Genomic DNA, 20,436 nt, shown 5'->3' with positions numbered 1-20,436 from the left:
GTACTGGGGATTGAACCCAGGACCTCGTGCATGCTAAGCATGCACTCTACCACAGAGCTATACCCTCCCCCCAGGGTAAACTTCTTGATCTCTTTGCTGAGAAATCTGGTAGACCTTGCAGTGGTCTAGGTAAGCATTTCATTGTAGCTGGTGGTGTGGGCCAGTGTCCCCATGGAGGTGCCTCCATTTCCCCTGCCCCCAGCGCTCTAATTTTACATATTGAGCTTCTATTAAGAAAGGAACTCACTGTTTTGGTTGGAGGAGGGGACTTTTAAGGCTTTTGAAAATCACTTTTCTTGACTAAGGCTCTTGGAGGGGATTTTGTTGAGCATCTGCTGTGCACAGTGCCGAGAGAGGCCCTGGAGGACGCAGGAGAGAGCACCTGTAGGGTTAGGAGACTCATTACCACACCTCTCATTCAGTAAGAATGAAAAAGAACGTAGACAGTTTATTCACCGGTTTGAAAACTGTTGTTGAAACATACTTAAATTTAGGTCTCCTGGTGTGTCCTCTTGCAGCCCACAGCCCTTTCCCCACGAGTCGCCGGAGTGATCTTTACAAACTGCCATCCCCTGCCGGCTGACAGCCTCAGTGGTCCCCCTTGCACCTGGAATACAGTCCAGGCTCCCCGAGCCTCCCTGTGTGAGCTCCCAGCCTGCCCTCGCCTGGCTCACTGGGCTGCAGCCACACAAGCCTTTGTGACTGTCCAGCGTCCTGAGTGCCTCCCGGGCTTAGGCCTTTGCGTTGCTGGTCCTTCTGCATAATGTGCCCCATCCCCAGATCTTTGTGTGGCTGGCGTCTTGCATCATTTAGAGCTCACCTCCCATGTCACTTCCATGATGCCTTTCGTCAGCTCTGCGACATCATCCTGTCTCTGCTTCTTAGGCATTCATCAGCCTCTGGAGTTACGGGGCTCTCCTGCACGGTTTGCATCGTCATTGCCCCTAGACAGTAGGCACTGTGGAAAGGAGCTTCCCAGCCTCTTATTCCCTGAGGTGGCCCTGGGAGCTGGAGCAGGCCTGGCGCCATTGTGGACACTTAGAAAACTTCTTGATGAGCAATTACCTATTTTTAAGGAGCTTATAGACTAGTCAGGAAAAATGGGCATGTCTAAAAATAATTATAACACAACATGTAAACTGGTAAGTTCTCCATGAGAAGTCGAGACGACGTGTGATGGAAGTTCAGAAGAGAGAAGCTGGAGGCGTCTGGGGCAGGACATTGGTCCCAAGTGGGCCAGTGAGACTTAAGGAGCCAAAATCAGATGGCGAGCAGCAAGAGCTGGCAGGACAGCATGAGGGGGCCGAGGGGAGAAGCCAGCGTGGACCTGTATTTGCCAGGCTTCATGGCTAGACTGGAGGGTCTGTGAATGGAGCCAGGGGCCAAAGGGCTGGAGAGAGGAGTCTGGGCCCCAACTGAAGGGCCTGGAGTAGCAGGTTCAGTGTCTTAGACTTTGTTTTGTGGGCAGTGAGGGGCCACTGGTTATTTCTGAGTAGGCTTGTGACAGAACCAAGCCTTTGGGGAGTCATTAGGATGAGTGTCAACCAAGTCCCCAGTTCTCCTTTTCCCTTCTCTGTAGCGTGTATTTGACTCTCTCCAGATGTCCTGTCCTCTTCCCTCAGCTGATGCCATTGTGCCCACTTCACAGAAACCAGCATCCTCCAAGCCCTCAAACCCAGCTAGCCTGCGTCTTGGCGCCTCACTGGTCCCTCTGTCAGTATGTACACTCTGGGCTCAGGGTGATCCCACCTGTGCAGCAGATCCTGTCTCAGGGACCTCCTACGTCCAGGGACCAGCTTCCATCAAAAGCATCCCCTCTCGTATGGTCACCTTCTGATTCTCGTTAAGTTACTCCTTCTTTCTCCTCCATAGCTGCTTCGCCTCCAGCATCCCCTCCTATCGTGGAGAGAGCATCACTGTCCACTCAGTTGCTTGCCACAAACCCGGCCTTTTAAAGTCTTGACCCTCCTCCTTTCTTACCTTCTGTGTCCAGCCACAGCCCGTCATTGTGACTCTCGGCACAGCTCTCAGCTCTGCTTACTTGTCTCTTCTGCTACTCTTGCTGAGAGCCACCAACATTTCTCTCCTATTGCTGCCACCTCTGTTGGCTACATCAGATAGATCCTTTCCAGTCCATTCAACACTAGCCAGAGTGATCCTGTGAAGACGCAAGTGTGATCGTGGCTTCCTTGCTGAGGGACCTTTAATGAAACAGCTTTGCTGTCAGGGGAGAAAAGTGATGTCATGTTGGGCTCCGAATTCCCTGACCATCCTCGTGGGTGCCTGCTCCTTCCTCCTTGCCTGCCTGACGTCTCCTGACACTTTCTTTGCATTTAAGCTAGGGCAGACTTACGGCTCCCCCCGCCCCCAGTCCCTTCTTCTTTGTGCACAGCCCCATGACCCTCTGTGGGAGGCATCGCAGTACACCTTTATGTCCTATTTATGTCTCAATTCCCCCCAGACTGTAAGTTCCTTGAGGGCAGGAGCTGTGCTTTGCTTTCCCTTGGGCCTACGTTAGTATCCAGGAAATGCTTGATAGACAGTTGTTTACTGAGTAAGTGAAGACTTAAAAAGGTCAGATGACCCAGGACAATGAAGAAGTTAATAAAAAGTTGCAAATTGCACTCTTGTTTGTGTGCCATGTGATTGTGCTGCTTCTCCCTCACCAGTGTTTTGAAAATAGAAAGAATTAAAGTAATTCTCTGGGAGAATTATTGATGTGACAAAAGCAGAACTGGAAACAAAATCAAAAAATACTTATTAGATCAACACACCCTTTTCCAAACAAAAAACAGCTGTCAGGTTTGTTCTGTTACACTTGTTACTCTTTAACTAGACAGTGATGGACCAGTTCTCTAAAAAGCACGGTATGAGACTGTGTGTGTTTCTGTGTGTATAAGGTAACATTTATAAAGTGTGATATGAACATGGGTTATGTATTGCTGTATAGTCTAGATCAAAAGTCAAAGAGAGTAATAATGATCAGCCTTTGATTCTGAGTTGGTCACACCACGTAATCATGCATTTGATTTGAGTAGATAGGAAGAACAGAATTTGATGTATTCTATTTAATCCACTGTCCAGTATGTTTGGAATTTCTAGCCATGGTTTTAAACATACTTAGTCTATGAAAATGAAATAATTTATATTCCCAGCTAGTGCATATGCAAGAAATACTTATTTTTCTGGTTTTTCATTCTTTTTTTGGCAGGGGGTGTGGGGAGGTAATTAGGTTTAATTTTTTAAAGGAGGTACTGGGGGTTGAACCCAGGACCTCATGCATGCTAAGCATGTGCTCTACAGAGGGATACCATCCCCCTTTCTGGTTGTTATTCTTGAATTGAATACACACACCCTTGAGAGTCTTGAAACACATCTAAAATGGAAAAATTGCATGATGGCTGGGAAGATCTATTCTTGAATGAGCAACGGGATATGTTCACTTCAAGCTAATGGGGTATTTAGTATGAATTATTTAGGGAGGCATTTTGTTTTAAGTCACGATTAAAGTATGTCTTTCTTAATCACATTTAAACACATGTGTAACAGGTTTAGTATGCTATGCTTTAAAAAGATAAACTGACTGATTATTTTGAGGTGCACTTGGAAACTCACAAAATGTTTCTTTGGCAGGGCAAATATATGGATATTGAATTTGATTTTAAAGGCGATCCGCTAGGAGGAGTGATAAGTAACTGTGAGTATTTTGCTTGAATCTTTCTGAAGAAGTTCAGGATAGTAAAACATGTATTTATAATAGAATATTTTAAATATTTGAATCTTCAAGAGATAGGTATAAGAATACATTTCCTATTCTTATACTTAGATTTTTAACCTATGCTTTGCAGGTTGTTTTATAATATAATTTAATTTCTAAATCTTTTTAAAAGATCACTTAAAGTCTTTACTTTTGAAAAACTTTTTAAAAATCTGCTAAAGAAATAAGTATAAGCCAAAATGTATTTTATATTCTCTACATCTTCAAGCCAATCCAATAATAAAAAGATTCTCCAATGGCTATTTTCTGTAACAAAATTTCTCTGTGATTAAAAACAAAATATAAATAATTGATTTTAGTAACTTTTAGAGTAATCGTTAATCCAATAAAATGAGAAAAACCTGTGCTTCAGATTTTGCGGTGAGAAATGTTGTTTGTCTTCTAGTGTAGTTAGATAATTGAAATACGATACGCCTGTTAGGTAGAAACAGATTTCTTAGCTTCCTTTAGTCATGATTTGTGATTGTAGAAGTGAGATGTTCTCTGTCAAAGGTGAACAAAATGAACAAAACCAGGTGAGTTCTGCTTGATAGCCCAGGCCCAGAGTTTTCTCACACGGGCCCAATGGTTAGTCTCTGTTGCAAATGAGGCCCCGTCACCAGTGTTCTGGAGATGCAGGACATGTGGCCCTGCCCCCATGTCTCTGCTATGTTGATTTCAGAGGTGACTAGTTTGCAGAGTGTTAGATGACAACTCAGGGTTCATGGACCTCCATTTGGAGCCGAGGCCTGGTTACCCTCTTGCTTTTTGGAGCACTGCACTACCAAACCCCCTGCAACCCCAGCGTCCTCACCGCCCTGTGATGCTATTGGGATTGTTAGAATGAAAAAGTCCAGATTTGTACCAGATTAAGAAATGACAGATTGACTCAGGTATCCAAAGCGCTGCTCATTAGATTTGTTATAGTGGTGGCATTCCTTCTCCACATGAAATTTTATTGCAACTATGAAACAGATAAAACAAGGACTGATCTGGTTAAACAGGACATGAGTAGCCAGAACACCTAGACCCTCAGGTGGCCCCTGAGATCGTCCTACAAACTCTAGAACCAGAGGAATGCCATTGGAAAGCTAGTGTTTTCTGTAATTTGGGCACGATTCATAGAGTAAACAACTGGGGCTAGAGTTTCATCTTGGAAACGGTGAGATTGAACTGGATGAATTCCATGGTTCTTCCCATTTCTACCGTCTATAGTTTTTAAATAGTTTAATAGTTTTCCCTTTTACTTTGTGAGCCATGCATTGGGATTATCCATATTTGTAAAAATGAAATTGGCTAGGATGGTGTTCCTTATGTTAACTGGTTTTAAATGTCCAGTAAGGAAGCAGAAGTACTCCTGCAAACCATATATGATGCCACCAAGAGCAAATGCTTCCAACTCTGCCGAGCTTGTTAGGCAAGCTCCCTTCACATACAGGCAGCTGATGAGAGCTGGATGGGGAAAGGGGTGCCTCAGTTTTAAGACCATCATTTTAAGAGAAGATTAGCTTTTATTCTGAAAGGTATTTATAAATCTTTAGCACTTTTTACAAGAGAAATTAACTCTATTTGTTAGTTGAATAGTACACTGTTTTTTTAAATGAGGATAAACCTATTTTTATTATAGAACATTTAGGAGTGAATCAATTATTACTAGGAAAATATTTAAGTACGGCTTTTTTATACGTATTAGAAAATAGCTTAGGTTTTAGTTTTACATTTTGAAGTTTTAGGTTTCAAACAGAAATGTCTTCCTGCCCCTAATTCTTGCAGTATCCATGGAGAATAAATAGTCAACACTCAGTTCATTTCCAGTGAAGATTAATATATCACCATGAATGGGTTTCATATGGTATTTGTTACCGTTTGTTCCCACAATGAAATTATATTGAAATTTGTGGTAGTGGGAACACCCTGGTATTTGAGAGTATCCTTTGCTTTGGAAAGGAAAGGAATACATTAGTGGTGAGAGCAGGAAATTTCACCCCCTATGGATAGAAGACTGACTCATAGGTGGCCGCTGGGAGCTGCTGCCTGCTGGCTTAAGGGGGTATAAAGCAACGGGTAAACCCACCCTTGTTCTCTCCAAGCCACCAAAAGTTAGCTTCCTGTAGCCTAGAAAAGAAGAAAAGTTTTACCATTTTGTAGGAAGTCTGTTTTGCCTCCTTTTCCAGCAGCCGCCATGTAAAAGCACAGGTCATCATTGACTGTAATTATTACCTTGAAAAAGTCACAGGATCACTCGAGCCCATTGTGTCCCCAGGAAGTAGAAAAGAAAACCTAGTAGCTTACTCTCTTTTCCAAAGAGAGGTTTGCTGTGAAACTTAAGTGTTGAACTCACTTTGTTACGGAAACGACAGGCCAGCCAAGAAACAAGCACCACTCAGAGGGCTGGAGTACTCAGATGTATTACGCTGGCGGGCTCAGAGGGGCTTCTGCTCCGAAGCTCTGAGCACCTCCAAGACGTGCGCACGAGGTTTTATAGGGTGAAGTACAAGCTTGGGGTATTCAGCCAATAGGCATGGAACAGCTTTAGCAGCATCATTATCACAAAAGTGGAGGCAGGGAGGCAGCAAACCAACATTCCAAAGCCAGATATGTATCTTTGAAAACCCAGCTGGCTAGCAAAAAAACATGAACAGCAAACCAACACTAATTAACTTAGATTTACAAGTTAGTCCAGCAGAACTCAGATCAGCATTCCGATACTTAGATTTGTGAGTTATCTTGTAAGTCCAGCCCAGCCTCTCCTTCACATTCCTAGACTTGTGAGTTATCTTGTTAGACCAGCCCAGCTTTTCCGTCACAACCTGACAGCTGCCTATCTCTGAGGTTAGTCTCATTAGGAGAGAGATGTTACAAAAACAAAATGGCAGGCATTATTGAAGTAGAGGAGATAAAATATGGAAGCATATCCAGATGTTTGGCTGATGTAATTTTTCTCCTCGTTGGTCTCAGAAAGTTCACAGGATTTATATTTGAGGATTTTGGCTCTAGTGTTATGAACTTGAAACGTTTGGACACTGTTGCTTTTATTAATAGTTACAGACACTGTTATAGTTGTGACACTAAATGGCAGGTTGGACTGTGGAGAAGATGTGGAACAAGTCTCAAAGGATTTATCTTTATCCCCTAAAAAAAGAACAGCAGAGAGATGTATACTATGAGAAAGTCTTAAGATTTCAAGTGTGCATATGCCTGAGAAGACTGCAAGGACGGGAGAGATGTCACATGTCACATGGCCATCCTATTCATGGTAGTGTAGCAAGAGCGTGGTGTGATACCTGACACGCAGTAGGTGCTCAGTAAATGCTGGAGATAGGGGTGGAATTGGTTAAGTCTATGCAGGCCCTACCTTCTCCTGCTTTATTATTTGGGGCATATCCATGAGCCTACTTATGCAGCTCTCAGTGATTAATCATGTGGTTTCCGTCTGAACAAAAAGATAGCAAGTTACCTAATTCTCTGTTCTTCCATTTCTTTATCTTTGAAGTGGGAATAATAGTCCTAGTGTCATAGGGTTGTGATGAGTTGTAAATAATTTCTTAACGTCTGAAGCCCTTGTGACCGTGCCTGGCCCATAGTAAGCACTCAACAGATGTTTGCGTCTTTTCATTATTGTATACATCTCTGTTTATTGTCTCTAGCCCCTAGCCAATTATATGCCCTGCAGTGACAGACTTAGTTTGTATGGTTCATTGTTGAATGACAACAGCTAGAATAGTGCCTGACATCTAATATATATATTTGTTGAATTAACTAATTAATAGTCACATCAGTACCTGCCTAATGTTCAAGTACAGTTTGACATAGAGAAATTTATTGAGTAATAAAACTTCTCTGTTGGATAATTTCATCTGAATAGTCTATCCTAGTTATTTTAAAAACCTTTTTCTAAATCCCAGAAAGGCCAACAAAGTTATTGGTCATCAGGCTTCATCTGTTGCTGACTTCTTTGTTTCGCTTGAAAGAAGTAATATGACCTTGTGAGTGATGAAGGAAAAGTGAATTTTGAAATTGGTGTGTGGTCCTGTTATCATTACTGCCCAATAAACCACCCCAAACACAGTGGAGTAAAACGACAGCCTTTTTATTTGTAGCTCTTGGATTCTGTGGGTCAGGAATTCAGGTGGAGCCTGATCAGCAGGGCTGGCTTGTCTCCACAACATACGGGGCCTCAGCTGGGAAGACTCCAGTGGTTGGGGGTGATTTGTGTGAGTGGAGGTTGGAGTCCTCTAGAGGCTTTGTCACTCACATGTCAGGCTCCGGGGCTGGGATGATGCAAGGGCTGAGCTCAGCTCGAACTGTTAACTAGAGTCATCTACATGTAGTCTGCTGTGGTCTGGGCTTCTCTAGGTGGGGCGGCTGGGTCCTGAGAGGGAGTGTTCCAGGAGGGAGCATCCTGGCAGCAGGTGCTCCAAGAGGACCAGGAAGAAGCCTGGGAAATCGTACAGTGGCACTGCCGCTGTACGCGAAGTCAAAGTAAGCACAGGCGTCCTCTGTTTCAGGGGTGGGGGGGTGTAGATTCCACCTCCCAATGGGAAGAGTGTCAAAAGAATTTATGACCACTTAATTTTAAGCAGCTTAAAGCTGACCGATGGTTTTCAGAAGTGGCCACAGTAGTTTCTTAGCTTGTGTCCACACTCTTGGGTAGTCTCCTGTCTCAGTGACTCAAGGGTTGGCCATGAGATTTGTTTTGGTCATGGAATAATTCGCTAGTATGACACAAGGAGAAACTTGAAAATTGGTTCTGTATCAAGGCTTGCCTGCTGGATGATGAGAGATGCACGGAATGAACCACCCAGACATGAGTTGAGGGCATCGCAGGCCAGCCAGCTGCCAGCAGACCGCCAGCCCGTGAGCAATGCCAGTGCCACTCAAACACTTCTTTTATCTTGTGTATCTGAGCAATGGAGAGGAGCAGGGCCAATTGTGTCTGCATTGTGGGCTTTTATTGGCATTCTGGCCTTACTGGCAAAACTAAGACAAAGTTGATTCTTTTATGAGCTTTAATCAAGAACTTGGATCATTTCTTTTCTTTTCTTTCTTTTTTTTCAGGAAGGGAGATTATACATAAAATAAAGAAACTTTGATCATTGCTGTCTAATCCTTTATCTGCCATGTTTCAAAGTAGTATGTTTTTCTTCCCCTTCCAAACCACTACTTGTTCTTTTACTCCTTGGCTTGTTGCAAGTCTTCCTTCTCCAGCAGATGCAGACCTGGGCATTTTACTCTTTCACATCTTGTGCCACAAGGAGGTTGTCCTGTGATGTGCACAGGCATGCACATGTCATGGAGTAGCTGGTAATTAGTCAAAACTAAGAAAGCCCCTGAATGATGGTCTGCCTCTGTTACTAGTCAGGTGGCAGTGTCAGGGTGGAGTCAGTGGGGAAGTTCTGATTCCAGAGTTTCTCTGTCCCTGCTCACTGGTTTTCCCCTTTAGAATGGCTTAATGGGTTTATCTCTCCCCTTAAAACTTAAATTTTATTGAGCTTAATAGGAACTTAAATGTATGTCATGAGAGGGGAATGTACCTGCACTGGAATATATGGAAACTCTTAATCTCTTCTCTACTAAATATCTGGCACATCCTGTACTCTTTTATTTTTAAATTTATTATTTACAGTTCAAACTGTAACTGATTTAAAAAGCTGACAGGGCCATGAAATATTTTATCATTTAAAAAGTTTTTTTATTGAAATGTAGTTGATGACAATGTTAGTCTCAGGTATATAACAAAGTGATTCAGTTTTACATATACATACATATTCTTTTCCGTTATATATCCTGTCCTCCTTTTTATTAAGTCTTGTTAGCAGAGGCTCAGTCAGTGGTGGTAGAAGCATGTAAAGCAGAAGAGAATGTTGTGCCAGGGTTTTGCTTTGCCTTAATTCAGGGGCAGATTTCAATAAATTGAATTGTTCAGGTGGCAAGTCCTTATAGTGAATTGAATTTATGTTCTGTAATTTGGGTAATTATTTGATATGGCTTCATGCTGTTAGATTATGTCAGTGCATGCACATTAGAAAATAGATTAGGGAGTGGTTTTAAACACTAGTAAATTATCTGGGGGCAAACATTTTTCCTGATTACTTTTCTGCCTAGAAGCTTATAACTTACAAGCTTCTAAGTCATAAAGAAATAGGAGGCTCTGAGGTAATTGATGAAGCGTTTTAGGTGGTGAAACCCTCAATTGCTTTGTAATGAAAGGCTCCTTATTTTGTGATTGAGTTGCTTAGTTCGTGAAGTCATATGTTTTATGTAAAGGGTACAGCCTCAGCCTTTCCAAGTGTTTATGGACTTAGCCTTCTTTTTGCTGGAACGTTACAAAGACCATAAGCACAATACCTCAGTCCCCTAAAGCTTTGCTCTCTGGCTCTATTGCTTCGTAACAGTGTGATGGGAGCCTCATTTTCTACAAAATGGGGATTATGAAACCAACACCTCAGAGGAGGTGTTGAGGGTAGAACATGATAACAAATGAAAAGCAATGAATGCAGAGGGGAAGGTCAGCGACAGTTCCCTTGTACTTCCCCCTACACTTTTCCTTTTAAACACACGTTGCACTGTGTTCATATTTGAATTTGATAATGATCACTGATCATATCAGTGCACGTGGTTCAAGGAGTACCTTGGCCAGCATTTCTTTCCACACTGTACAAGCAAAAATTATTCTCTAACTTGGTGACTGTTATCAGCTGAATCTCACAGCCGTTGCTGTTTCTAAACTCCCCATTGTGTGTGAATGTTTCTCCAAAAAGTGCCAAACGTTAGGCTGGCTGCTGTGTTGCGGTTGCACAGTGTGGCCGTGTCACGTGCGTTGGCGTTATTTCATGTCTTGGAGTACCATGAAGATTTCATATTTAGCCAAAAAAAGGAAAGAAGACAAGCACTGCTTGTCGGAGTGTGCCTGGATCAGTCACCAAAAAATTGTTTCTCGTCGTTATTAAGGTGGCCCTGTGAGGTGAGGGCAGGGTGCTGTGGGGAGAGCCTGAGTCCGTGGGCTTTGACAGGTGAAGGACACCTGGTCATTCTGTCTTTCTCACCCTTACCTGCTGCATTCTCTTAAGGGTGTTGGCGTCCCCCATTGGACAGAACTGCTGCTCCTGTTTGGGTGATGGGAGTAATTGGGAGTATGTGTGACAAGTATAGGACAAGACGAAGAAGGTCTCCAGGCTGAATCATTTGTTTATATTTTTCATGTAGTCGAGTTACTTTCTCCTAGGCTTGAGGAATTTCCGGTAAGGATTAGCTTTTCAATGAAGAGTCTGCCCATGCCCTGTGGGTTCGTTCTTCTAAGACTGTGCTGGTCCCCCTGGGACCCCGTAGGAACTTGGTCCATGATAAGTACAGTCATACTGAACTTTTATACTTACTTGTTTGTTCTGTCTTCTGCTCTGGATGTCAGTATTTATTAATTGATTGAAACGTTCAGTTCTCAGAGAAGATGAATATTATACGATCCTTTTCTAAATTTTGTCTCACTTGTACTCTTCATTGCCTGTCTTCTTTCTTTTTTTGGCTGAATATGAAATCTTCATTATTCTCCATCTATGATTTGAGGGCGTTGGCTGTCATCCAAGTCAAGTGAGAGCTGGAGATGAGAATGAAAATCACGTAGCATCCTGTTCCTGATAATTTTTGTATTTACATATTTTTGTTCACTTTCTGTCAGCTTAATTTTGTGTGTCCTTGCAACCCATCTCTTCATTCTTACAAATGGCCTTCTGTATTTGGAGCACCCGAGGCCTTCTCACCCTCAAATCTACACTCTTTAACTCTACCTACACTGCTCTTCACGTGCTGGTGTGGATTCCAGAAACACAGATTAAGACGTTCAGTGACGATCCACTGTGAAATTGCACACCGTCCTCTCTCTTGCTCTTTTTTTTGGATAATGTCTGTTCTCTAGAACTAGTGTTCAATAGTGGGATCACTGATTCAGCATTTTATAACGAAATTTGGCTTTACCCACAGAATCCAGACTCTTTTATATCACTGGTCAGTCATAAGCAGGACTCCAGGCAGGGACGTTCTCTGCTGTTGTACTGGACCTTCCCCTGTGTACCGCCGCAGTGCCTTTCTGGTCGGCTTGCTTAATCCTTCCCTTCTTTCCTGGTCAACTAACCCCATTTCTATAAATGAGACTCCTCTCCTTTCATTCTTTAAAACTTCAGGGTATCAAGAAAGTTGGCCTCACTTATCCCAGGTAGCAGGGCACGTGGATATATGATGGGGTCTCACTTGGGTCAGGGGACCTGATTTCAAATCCTTCTTAAACTCTTGGACTGTCAGTATTTTCATCTGAAAAGTCATACCTTACAAAATGACAGGTAGGACTTAATGAGGTAATGTCTATAAAGCACTTAGCATATAATAAGATATCAAAACTGTTAACTTGCTATCAATATAATTAAGTGAATTCCTCACTGAATGGCTGCATTTCCTTGCACAGATTTGTAATGCTACACATTGAAGAACTTAATGTCATCATATGTTATATAAAGCCAAGAGAGTATTAATCAGCTTGTTGAATGTATTGTTAAACTTTTTCTGCATGTTCACTGTTGCTCAGAAGGAACCTGGTTTGTTTAACTTGGTGACTTTAATTTTAGTTGTGCTTCTTCCTGAAAGTGTAACTGAAATGTAGCTTCTGTTATTATTTTATTAATATGTAACCGAAAATGGAAAAGAAAGTGAGGGGGAAAAGAAAGAAGCATGGTGGATTTGAAAGTAAAATTAATACTATACTATGATTTGGTTCTTTTTCTCTTTAGATCTTTTAGAGAAATCTCGAGTTGTTAAGCAGCCAAGAGGTGAAAGAAACTTCCATGTGTTCTATCAGCTGCTTTCTGGTGCCTCTGAGGAACTCCTTAGTAAGTCCTTGTTTCCATGTTTTAATTTTTACCGTTGCAGCGTTCTCCAAAGCAGAAATATCCTGTATGCTTTTCCCCTTCCTTCTTAAAGCTTTTCCGTGGTTCTGGTTGCAGTGAAGGACATGAAGGCTTCTGTTGCGCCGCAGCCATTGTTTGACATCTGTCTCTGTCGTGCCTCACCAGACACCATGGCGCGTCTCAGATGGTTTGCTAAAAGAGCTAAAAATTGGGGGAGGGGCTCATCACATTTAAAAAATAAAATGGAAGAATATAATTATTCCATTTGGGGAGAGGAAATGAACAGGGAGCATGAGGTGAATACAATTATATAAAAACAAATTGCTCTGTAATGATTCAGAAATAGTGGGAAGACATTTGCAACTAGCACGAGAGTTAAAAAAATCTGACCTTTGGATATTTTAGAGAATTAACGTAAGTTCATCAGGATAGTATCTGGTAGTCAATAGCTAAGTGGTGAAGAGTTTTGAACAAATAGTTCAAACAAGAAGAGCTATGGAAAGTCAACACACTGGGGGCGGACATCATTCTCACTAATTATCAACAAATGTAAATTGAAACGGCGCTGAAGTATGACTACACATATATTAGCAAAAGTTATTAAAAAGGATAAAACTGGCAGAGTTGTCAGGTACTGATTACTTGGAGTTTGTGGGTGAAGACTCCTTCCTGGGGGACTAGTTGGCAAAGCAGAGTAAGTCATAAAATGATCAGAGCCCACTGCCCGGCACACCACTTTTTGGAATATATCCCAATGAAATAATTCAAAAGAATCTAAAAAAACTTTTTGTGTGAAGACATTTTTTACTGCCCTTTATTTATTATTATAAACTGGAGAAAATCCAAATGTCCAACAGTGGGGGAATCACTAGGCAGACGTCATATGTTATAAGGAATGGTACGTTGAGGACATTTTGCATCATCAGTCAAAATATGGAAAGGGCCTGTCTCGATAAATGTTTGAAAAGCAGGTTTTGAAATATGTACAGCAGTGATAAAGGTGATTTTAGAAAAATGCTGTGACTGATAGTTGAATATAAACTTCTGTTCTGTTGATTCAGTGTATCACATGAAAGTCATTTTATCTGAAGGGTTAAAGGAATGAGATATTAAAGATGATTAGATTTATTGAAGTAACTTACCAACTTGTGTGTGTGATTTGATAGGTAAGCTTAAACTTGAGCGGGATTTCAGCAGATACAACTACCTGAGTCTGGACTCTGCCAGGGTGAATGGAGTGGACGATGCAGCAAACTTCAGAACCGTCAGGGTAAGATGTAACCCTTTCATTACTCTTTAAAATGGGCAACACTATATTGTTCAATCAGTGTTGGTAACTTGTCTTTGACATATAACTCTTGCTCCCTAAGGTTTTAGAATTATATAAGAATGTATTGTATTTTTATTAGTTTGATTTTTTTTTTTTAACTAGCTCAAAACTCATGCAGTATTGAGAAGGCTGTTCTTTACTGGAACGTGTGATTTTACTTTTTATCAAAAGGAGCTTTCTTAGATTATCTCAAGTTTGACTCTTAATATTGTACCGAAATTCCAAACGTTTTTATAGCCAAAGCTTTAAAAGTAGGTAATGTCTAAGTGTGAAAACTGTCTTACAATCATGTTGAGTCAAATCTATTTTTGAGACCATCATGTTTTTATATAGTTTTCAAAAAATCATGACTAAACCAGAATGATTAGCATTTGTGTTCATTAGAAAGTAAATCATTTAAAATTATATTGTATGTTCTTTGTTTATGTGGCACTTGGAAAATTACTAGGGCATGATCTGGTAACTTATTTACTTCCAAATGAGACAGCTGCGATTGGGGGTGGGTGGGGAATAGATTGGACTGTCGATAAAACAAGATTAGCATCAGTTCAGCTTTAAGGGTAAGTGAAAATGATATGGGGTTCTTTTCCTGCTCTATTTGAAGTTTTTCAGAACGAAAAAAACTTACAGCACTCCCATTGCTATGTCACCAAGTCAGTATTATATGGTTGTGTGTGTATCTATATGTATATATTTATATATAAAACTTGAGCTATTCTCAGAAAGCATTTCTTAGAGTGTCACTTTTGAAAATTATATAAACATCTTCATATGGAAGCCTGTTGATTCCTGGAAATGATTTTAAGACTTGAGTTCAGGACCAGTTCTCTAACTGCTTTGTCTGGCAGAACAATGGCACTCAATAAAAATTTATGACTAGATGAACGTTCCTTGTTACCCAGAGTCCCTCAAATCAGGCACTTTACCTTTGCAAACCAGTTTTTCTCATACGTAAAGTAAATGAGGAGGGTCTTTTATAGGAGTTATGAAAGCTCTTTGTTGGGTTTTGTTTCTAGCAGCAGAACCCCAGTATCAAAAAAGACACACTGAGCTGCTGTGGTCAGAGTCAGGGTGGGACCCCAGGCTCACCTCTCAGCCTCCTCTCCTTCCATCTTCCTCTTCATGTGCCCTGCTCTGCCACAGCTTGTGAAATACCCCGGGGCTTCTTGAACTAGAGCTTAAAACCACTGAACAAGATAGAACCCCACATTGGTGCTACATCAGGTCGCTTAATAGGTTTGCTTTTTGGAAGGTTTATCCTGGGACACTTTTTCTTTTTCTGGTTGTAGTTGTTTTTTTGTTTTTTTTTTTCAGAAACAAATTGTTACATAGTTTATTTTTAAAAAGTAATAAAGAACTACAGAAAGTAAACTGGTGCTCTCCCCCTCCCCCTCCAGAATGCCATGCAGATTGTGGGTTTTATGGACCACGAGGCCGAGTCGGTCCTGGAGGTGGTGGCCGCGGTGCTGAAGCTGGGGAACATCGAGTTCAAGCCCGAGTCGCGAGTGAACGGCTTAGATGAGAGCAAGATCAAAGATAAAAACGGTAAGTCCGTGAAGAACCGACTCCACTTAGCGAAGCTTACTTTGAACTTCTGCCCAGTTTTTAATATAGAAAGTAAAACTGGCTTTTTATTGCGTTGAAAAAACTTTCTAGTGAAACTGGGCAGAAATATATTTGCAGCTCACTTTGAAGTCTTTTGATTTACATATTTTACACTGTTCAGTTTGCAAGTGATTTGGAAAGAACAACGTTAAGCCTGGAAAGTGATTCTTAGCAGCAGATAACGTAGTCACCCGTTGTGTCTTTCCCCCCGCAACAGAGTTGAAAGAAATTTGCGAGCTGACCGGCATCGATCAGTCAGTTCTGGAACGAGCCTTCAGTTTCCGAACGGTCGAGGCCAAGCAAGAGAAGGTTTCAACTACACTGAATGTGGCTCAGGTGGGTGAAACGTCATGTCCAGAAGGGACATTTTAATGTCTGCTATTTCTATGAGTGGGAACAGAGATTTTATTGTTCAGGCTTCTACCTTAACTGTCACGCCGTATTCAGACAGATAAACATCCCTGCCCTCGTGGAGCCTAAAGTTTGGGCAGGAGGAGCCGGGCAAAGCAGTAGATGTAATCAATAAATGTATATATGAAGCTAGCAGGTGGTAAGTGCAGACAAAGAGAAGAAAGTAGAGCGAGTAAGAGAGATCTGTAGAGTTGGGGGCAGAGAAGGTGAGTGAGCTGGGAAGTGACTGGAGTGTTTTGAGCACTAGTGGTTTGATCTGCCTTGTCCTCTAGGGGGTCTCTCTGGCTGCAACGTGGAGAGCAGAGTGTGGGGGACAGAGGGGTGTCTTGGTCACTTAGGCTATTATAACAGAACACCACAGACTGGGTGGTTTAAATAAAAAACATTTGTTTCTCACAGCTCTGGAGGCTAGAAGTCTGAGGTCAGGGTGCCAGCACAGTCAAGTTCCTGATGAGGGCCGCCTTCCTGGTTTACAGAGAGCTGCCTCCTTACTGTGTCCTCACATGGCAGACAGAGGAAGACTGAGAGCAGGAGTGTGAGAGTGAACTTTGGTGTCTTCATTCACTTATAAGGGTACCAATCCCATCGTGGGACTCCATCCCCGTGACCACATCTACATCTGATTGCCTCCTAAAGGCCCCACCTCCAAATACCATCCCACCAGGGAGTAGGGCTTCCACATGTGGATCTGTGGGGATGTACACACACATTCAGTTCACAGCACAGGGGAGCACACAGTTGGGAGCTAACCCAGAAACGATGGTGGCTTTTGAACCAGGTGGTGGCAGTGGAACCATGGTGGCGACATCTGGTTATATATATATATTTTTTAATTTTTTAGCATTTTACTCATTTTATGGGGGTTTTTTGTTTGGGGGGGTAATTAGGTTTGTTTGTTTATTTATTTAATTATTTATTTATTTAATGGAGGTACTGGGGATTGAACCCAGAACCTCGTGCATGCTGAGCATGTGCTCTAACCACTTGGGTTATACCCTCCCATCCTGGTTATATTTTGAAAGCAGATGCAAGAAGATATGCCAATGGTTTGCTCTGTGTGGTAGGAAAGGAAGAGAAGAGTCAAGGATGACTCTTGACATTTTTGACCCAAGCAGCTAGGAGAATGGAATTGCCATTTATTGATTTGGAGAAGCCCACTTGTGGTCAGATGGCCAAATTGGCCTCCCTGCTGTTCTTACTGTTCCCTCCTCCCTCCACGTTTAGGCCAGTGAGGTCTTTGAGCAAGTCCTAGTTGCTTACATCTTCTCCCCTTTGGCTCAAGGATGGATGGATGGATAGATGTATACCTAGGAGCTTGTGGGCCCCCTTCCATGGAAACCCTTTGCTGCATGGTGTAGGTATTTTCCCACCAGTCATTGCTGATCTGGGCTAGAGTTAGATGACTCATTCAGGACTTTTCCACCCAGGCCAACTTTGTCCAACTCTATCCTCATTCTCCTTGCAAGTAGCCTGAGGCATCTGTAAGATGGTAGAGTGGGTTTAGTCTCTCTGCTGCTCTGAACTAGTCTCTCCAGCTAACCCAGGAACGCCTGCACATCTTCAGCTTTCTTTCAGTGTTGATTTCTTATTTTAGGTGAGCAATTTTGACTGTGGAAATGCTGTACCTTTGTGTGTATGTAGTTCGATGTGTAACAATCCTTTTCTAGCTACGGCTGTTGTGTGCCCTTCTTCCTAAGTCACTACTTCTGCCACCACATCTGTCCGAGTCAGTCTTACTCTTTCAGAGTCAGGTGATAAGGGACTTAACTTCATCAGGAGAAATTTGCTGAGAGCCAGTACAGCACAAGCCCCGTGTAGACCATTAGTAGACACAGAAGGGATTCAGGAGGACTTCCGGAGAAGACAGTTTCTGAGCCAGTCTTTGAAGGATTTAGAAGTATAAAGAATGGGCGAAAGGGCACTTCAAAAAGAAAACAGTGAGAGAAGCCAGGTTTGGAGTACAGATCAGGAAAGGGTTGATCAAGTGTGACTGTAGCTTTAGATATGTGAAGAGGATTCAAAGCAGGGTGGCTGGAAGGGTCGTGTTTGGAGTCAGAGAGTGGAGTGTCTGCAGCAGGGATTCTCAGACTGGAGGGTGCAACAGAATCACCTGGAGGGCTTCTTAAACACAGTTTTCAGCCTTGCGCGCAGAGCGTTCGGTTCAGTAGGTCTGTGGCAGGACCGGAGAATTTGCATTTCTAGCAAGTGCAGAGGTGCTGCGGCTGCTGTTCGACCCAGGGATCAGGCTTGGAGAACATTTCAATAGCCAGAGTGGGGACCGTGAGGTAGAAAGTGGTGCGATGAGAAAAGTCTATTTCAGAAGGCCCTGTAGGAATATTTCATATATATGTGGAATATATACGTGGACTATAAATATATGGAGTATACATATGGGTATATATGGAGCATATATATATTTTTGGTCTGTTTTTATTATGTGCCTTACTCATGCTTTTTAATCATCCTTTATAGAAACCAGGCCCAGGTGCCTCTTATTTTTATAAGCTTGGGTCACCTTGCATCACTGGGTAAAACTTTTCCACATTCTTTTAACCTTTGGCGTAAAAGAATTTGGCTTGAGATCTTTGATTATTCAGCTCCTTTTTCAAGTTTTTTTTTTTTTTAATTGTAGGGTTTAGAGTATTTGTTTCTACCAGTCTTACTGCCCAGAAGGTTTTGATTGCTGTGAGACATGATTTGATTTATTAACTTTTCCTCATAGCTTCAATTCCTGGGCCCTGTTATCATCTTTATTGCCCTATGCCTCATTTTCCCCAGGCATTTAGATCTTTCCCCAGATATAATAATTCAGCTAACACTGAGATAATAGAGACTCAAGACAGAGTTCTCATTCAGCGTCTACCTTATACTCGCTCCTTGGCTTCCAGGGGCCTCTGTAATCTGAATCTGCACAGCTTGTCTCCATTTTATTCCCTGCAAGCTCTAAATGCCATACTGATCTTTCCCTGGGGCTTTTGCTCCTGCTTGCCCCTCACCCTCACGTCATTGCTGATTCCTCATGCCTACCTAAATGGTCCTCTAATAGCACCTCAACCAGGGAGCCTTCCTGGATCACACAGGCCTCTGATTCTCTCGTCTCTGAACTCCTTTTTCTTCTGCAAACTCCTTTGGAACCTGCACTCTAATTGTTACGCTCACTGGTTTGAGCTCCCACGTTCCACTGTAAGCTCCCGGAGGATGGGCCCCATGTCCCTGCCCCTCTGTGTCACCACTTATCCTGCTGGCCTGGGTCACGCCTGATCCTGGTCATCACTGAAGTACATCCCACCTGGGATTCTTCTTGGTGAGCCTCATGCAGCTGCAGAAATGCGTAGTCTTTTCATTTGTGCTTAGAATCTGAGATGGTGAGTCAGCACACTCAGTGTCTTCTCTCATTCCTCCGCACCTTGTTAGTGATCCTTAAATGGAGCAAACCTTCATGCCCTTACTTTGGAGGATATTATAGTGGAAATTAGGTGACTTGAATCAGACTCAAGAAGTTACGGGTAGGGGGAGGGTATAGCTCAGAGTGGTAGAGGGCATGCCTAGCATGCGCGGGATCCTGGGTTCAATCCCCAGTACCTTCATTCAAAAAATAAATAAGCCTAATTACCTTCCCCATTAAAAAAAATTGAAAGAGAAGTTACAGGTCGCACACTGACAGGACCTGGGGCCAGATACAGCTCAATGGGCATATTTTTTTTGATGAATATTTGAGGAAAGGGTAGTTTTTAATGTTTGTTTTGTTTTGTTGGCTTACTTTTTAATTTTTGAATTTGAATGCCTTTAACCTGGCCGGCATCTTCCAGCCCCCTCAGATCCCACTGCTTCCCGATCGTTTCTATCATGCAGTCCCTGGAAGCATCTGAATTTGAGACTCCTGGCCTAAGTATTTGTTTGAAGGAAACAAAGAAGGTTAATTCTGGCTGTGGATACACTTTAAAAACTATAGAGCAGTTTACCAGAATAAGTTGTCACTGTTAGTTCAACTGCATACTGAAATGGTGGTTTGCTGAAAGTAGATGGCATAGAATAAAGGAAGCTGGATGATGTGATGATGAAATAGGGTCTGTTTACAAATGAGTAGTGTTTGGAGATAACTTGAATGTATAAGAAGAAAGGAGAAAGGGTTAAGGATGAATTATACAGGCTCACGAGGCAGTCATAGAGGAAGAGGATACTTCAAAAATCATAATTATAAATACACCTGTAGACTTACTATGTGCCAGGCACTTACATTACCTATTTTAAGAAAATAAAAAATAGAAGAAGAAAGGGTATTAAAGAAAGGGCATTCATTTAAATTAAGGTTTCTTTCTTTGTGTCAGCATTTTACATACATTTTTTGCTGTGGAATTATTACTTCTCCTCCCAGCACCGCACCTCCCACCCCATGAATAGTAGGCTTTATTTTTTGCCAACTTCTAGGTGAATTTTCT

General features: G+C 42.2%; 1 protein-coding gene across 5 annotated transcripts in view; it reads left to right on the top strand.

Moving 5' to 3' along the window:
• MYO1B (myosin IB) overlaps positions 1 to 20,436 on the top strand; it is a 167,619-nt gene that overhangs the window by 95,662 nt on the left and 51,521 nt on the right. For all 5 annotated transcript variants that reach the window (XM_031452106.2, XM_031452102.2, XM_031452107.2 and 2 more), the window contains exons 7-11: positions 3,634 to 3,697; positions 12,535 to 12,633; positions 13,818 to 13,921; positions 15,379 to 15,526; positions 15,804 to 15,922. In XM_031452106.2, the coding sequence (XP_031307966.1) occupies positions 3,634 to 3,697; positions 12,535 to 12,633; positions 13,818 to 13,921; positions 15,379 to 15,526; positions 15,804 to 15,922 (534 nt within the window). The remainder of the gene's footprint in view (positions 1 to 3,633; positions 3,698 to 12,534; positions 12,634 to 13,817; positions 13,922 to 15,378; positions 15,527 to 15,803; positions 15,923 to 20,436) is intronic.

Source organism: Camelus dromedarius, chromosome 4 (assembly GCF_036321535.1).
Source record: "Camelus dromedarius isolate mCamDro1 chromosome 4, mCamDro1.pat, whole genome shotgun sequence".
Lineage (NCBI taxonomy): Eukaryota > Metazoa > Chordata > Mammalia > Artiodactyla > Camelidae > Camelus > Camelus dromedarius.
This window is presented reverse-complemented; position numbering and strand designations above follow the sequence as displayed.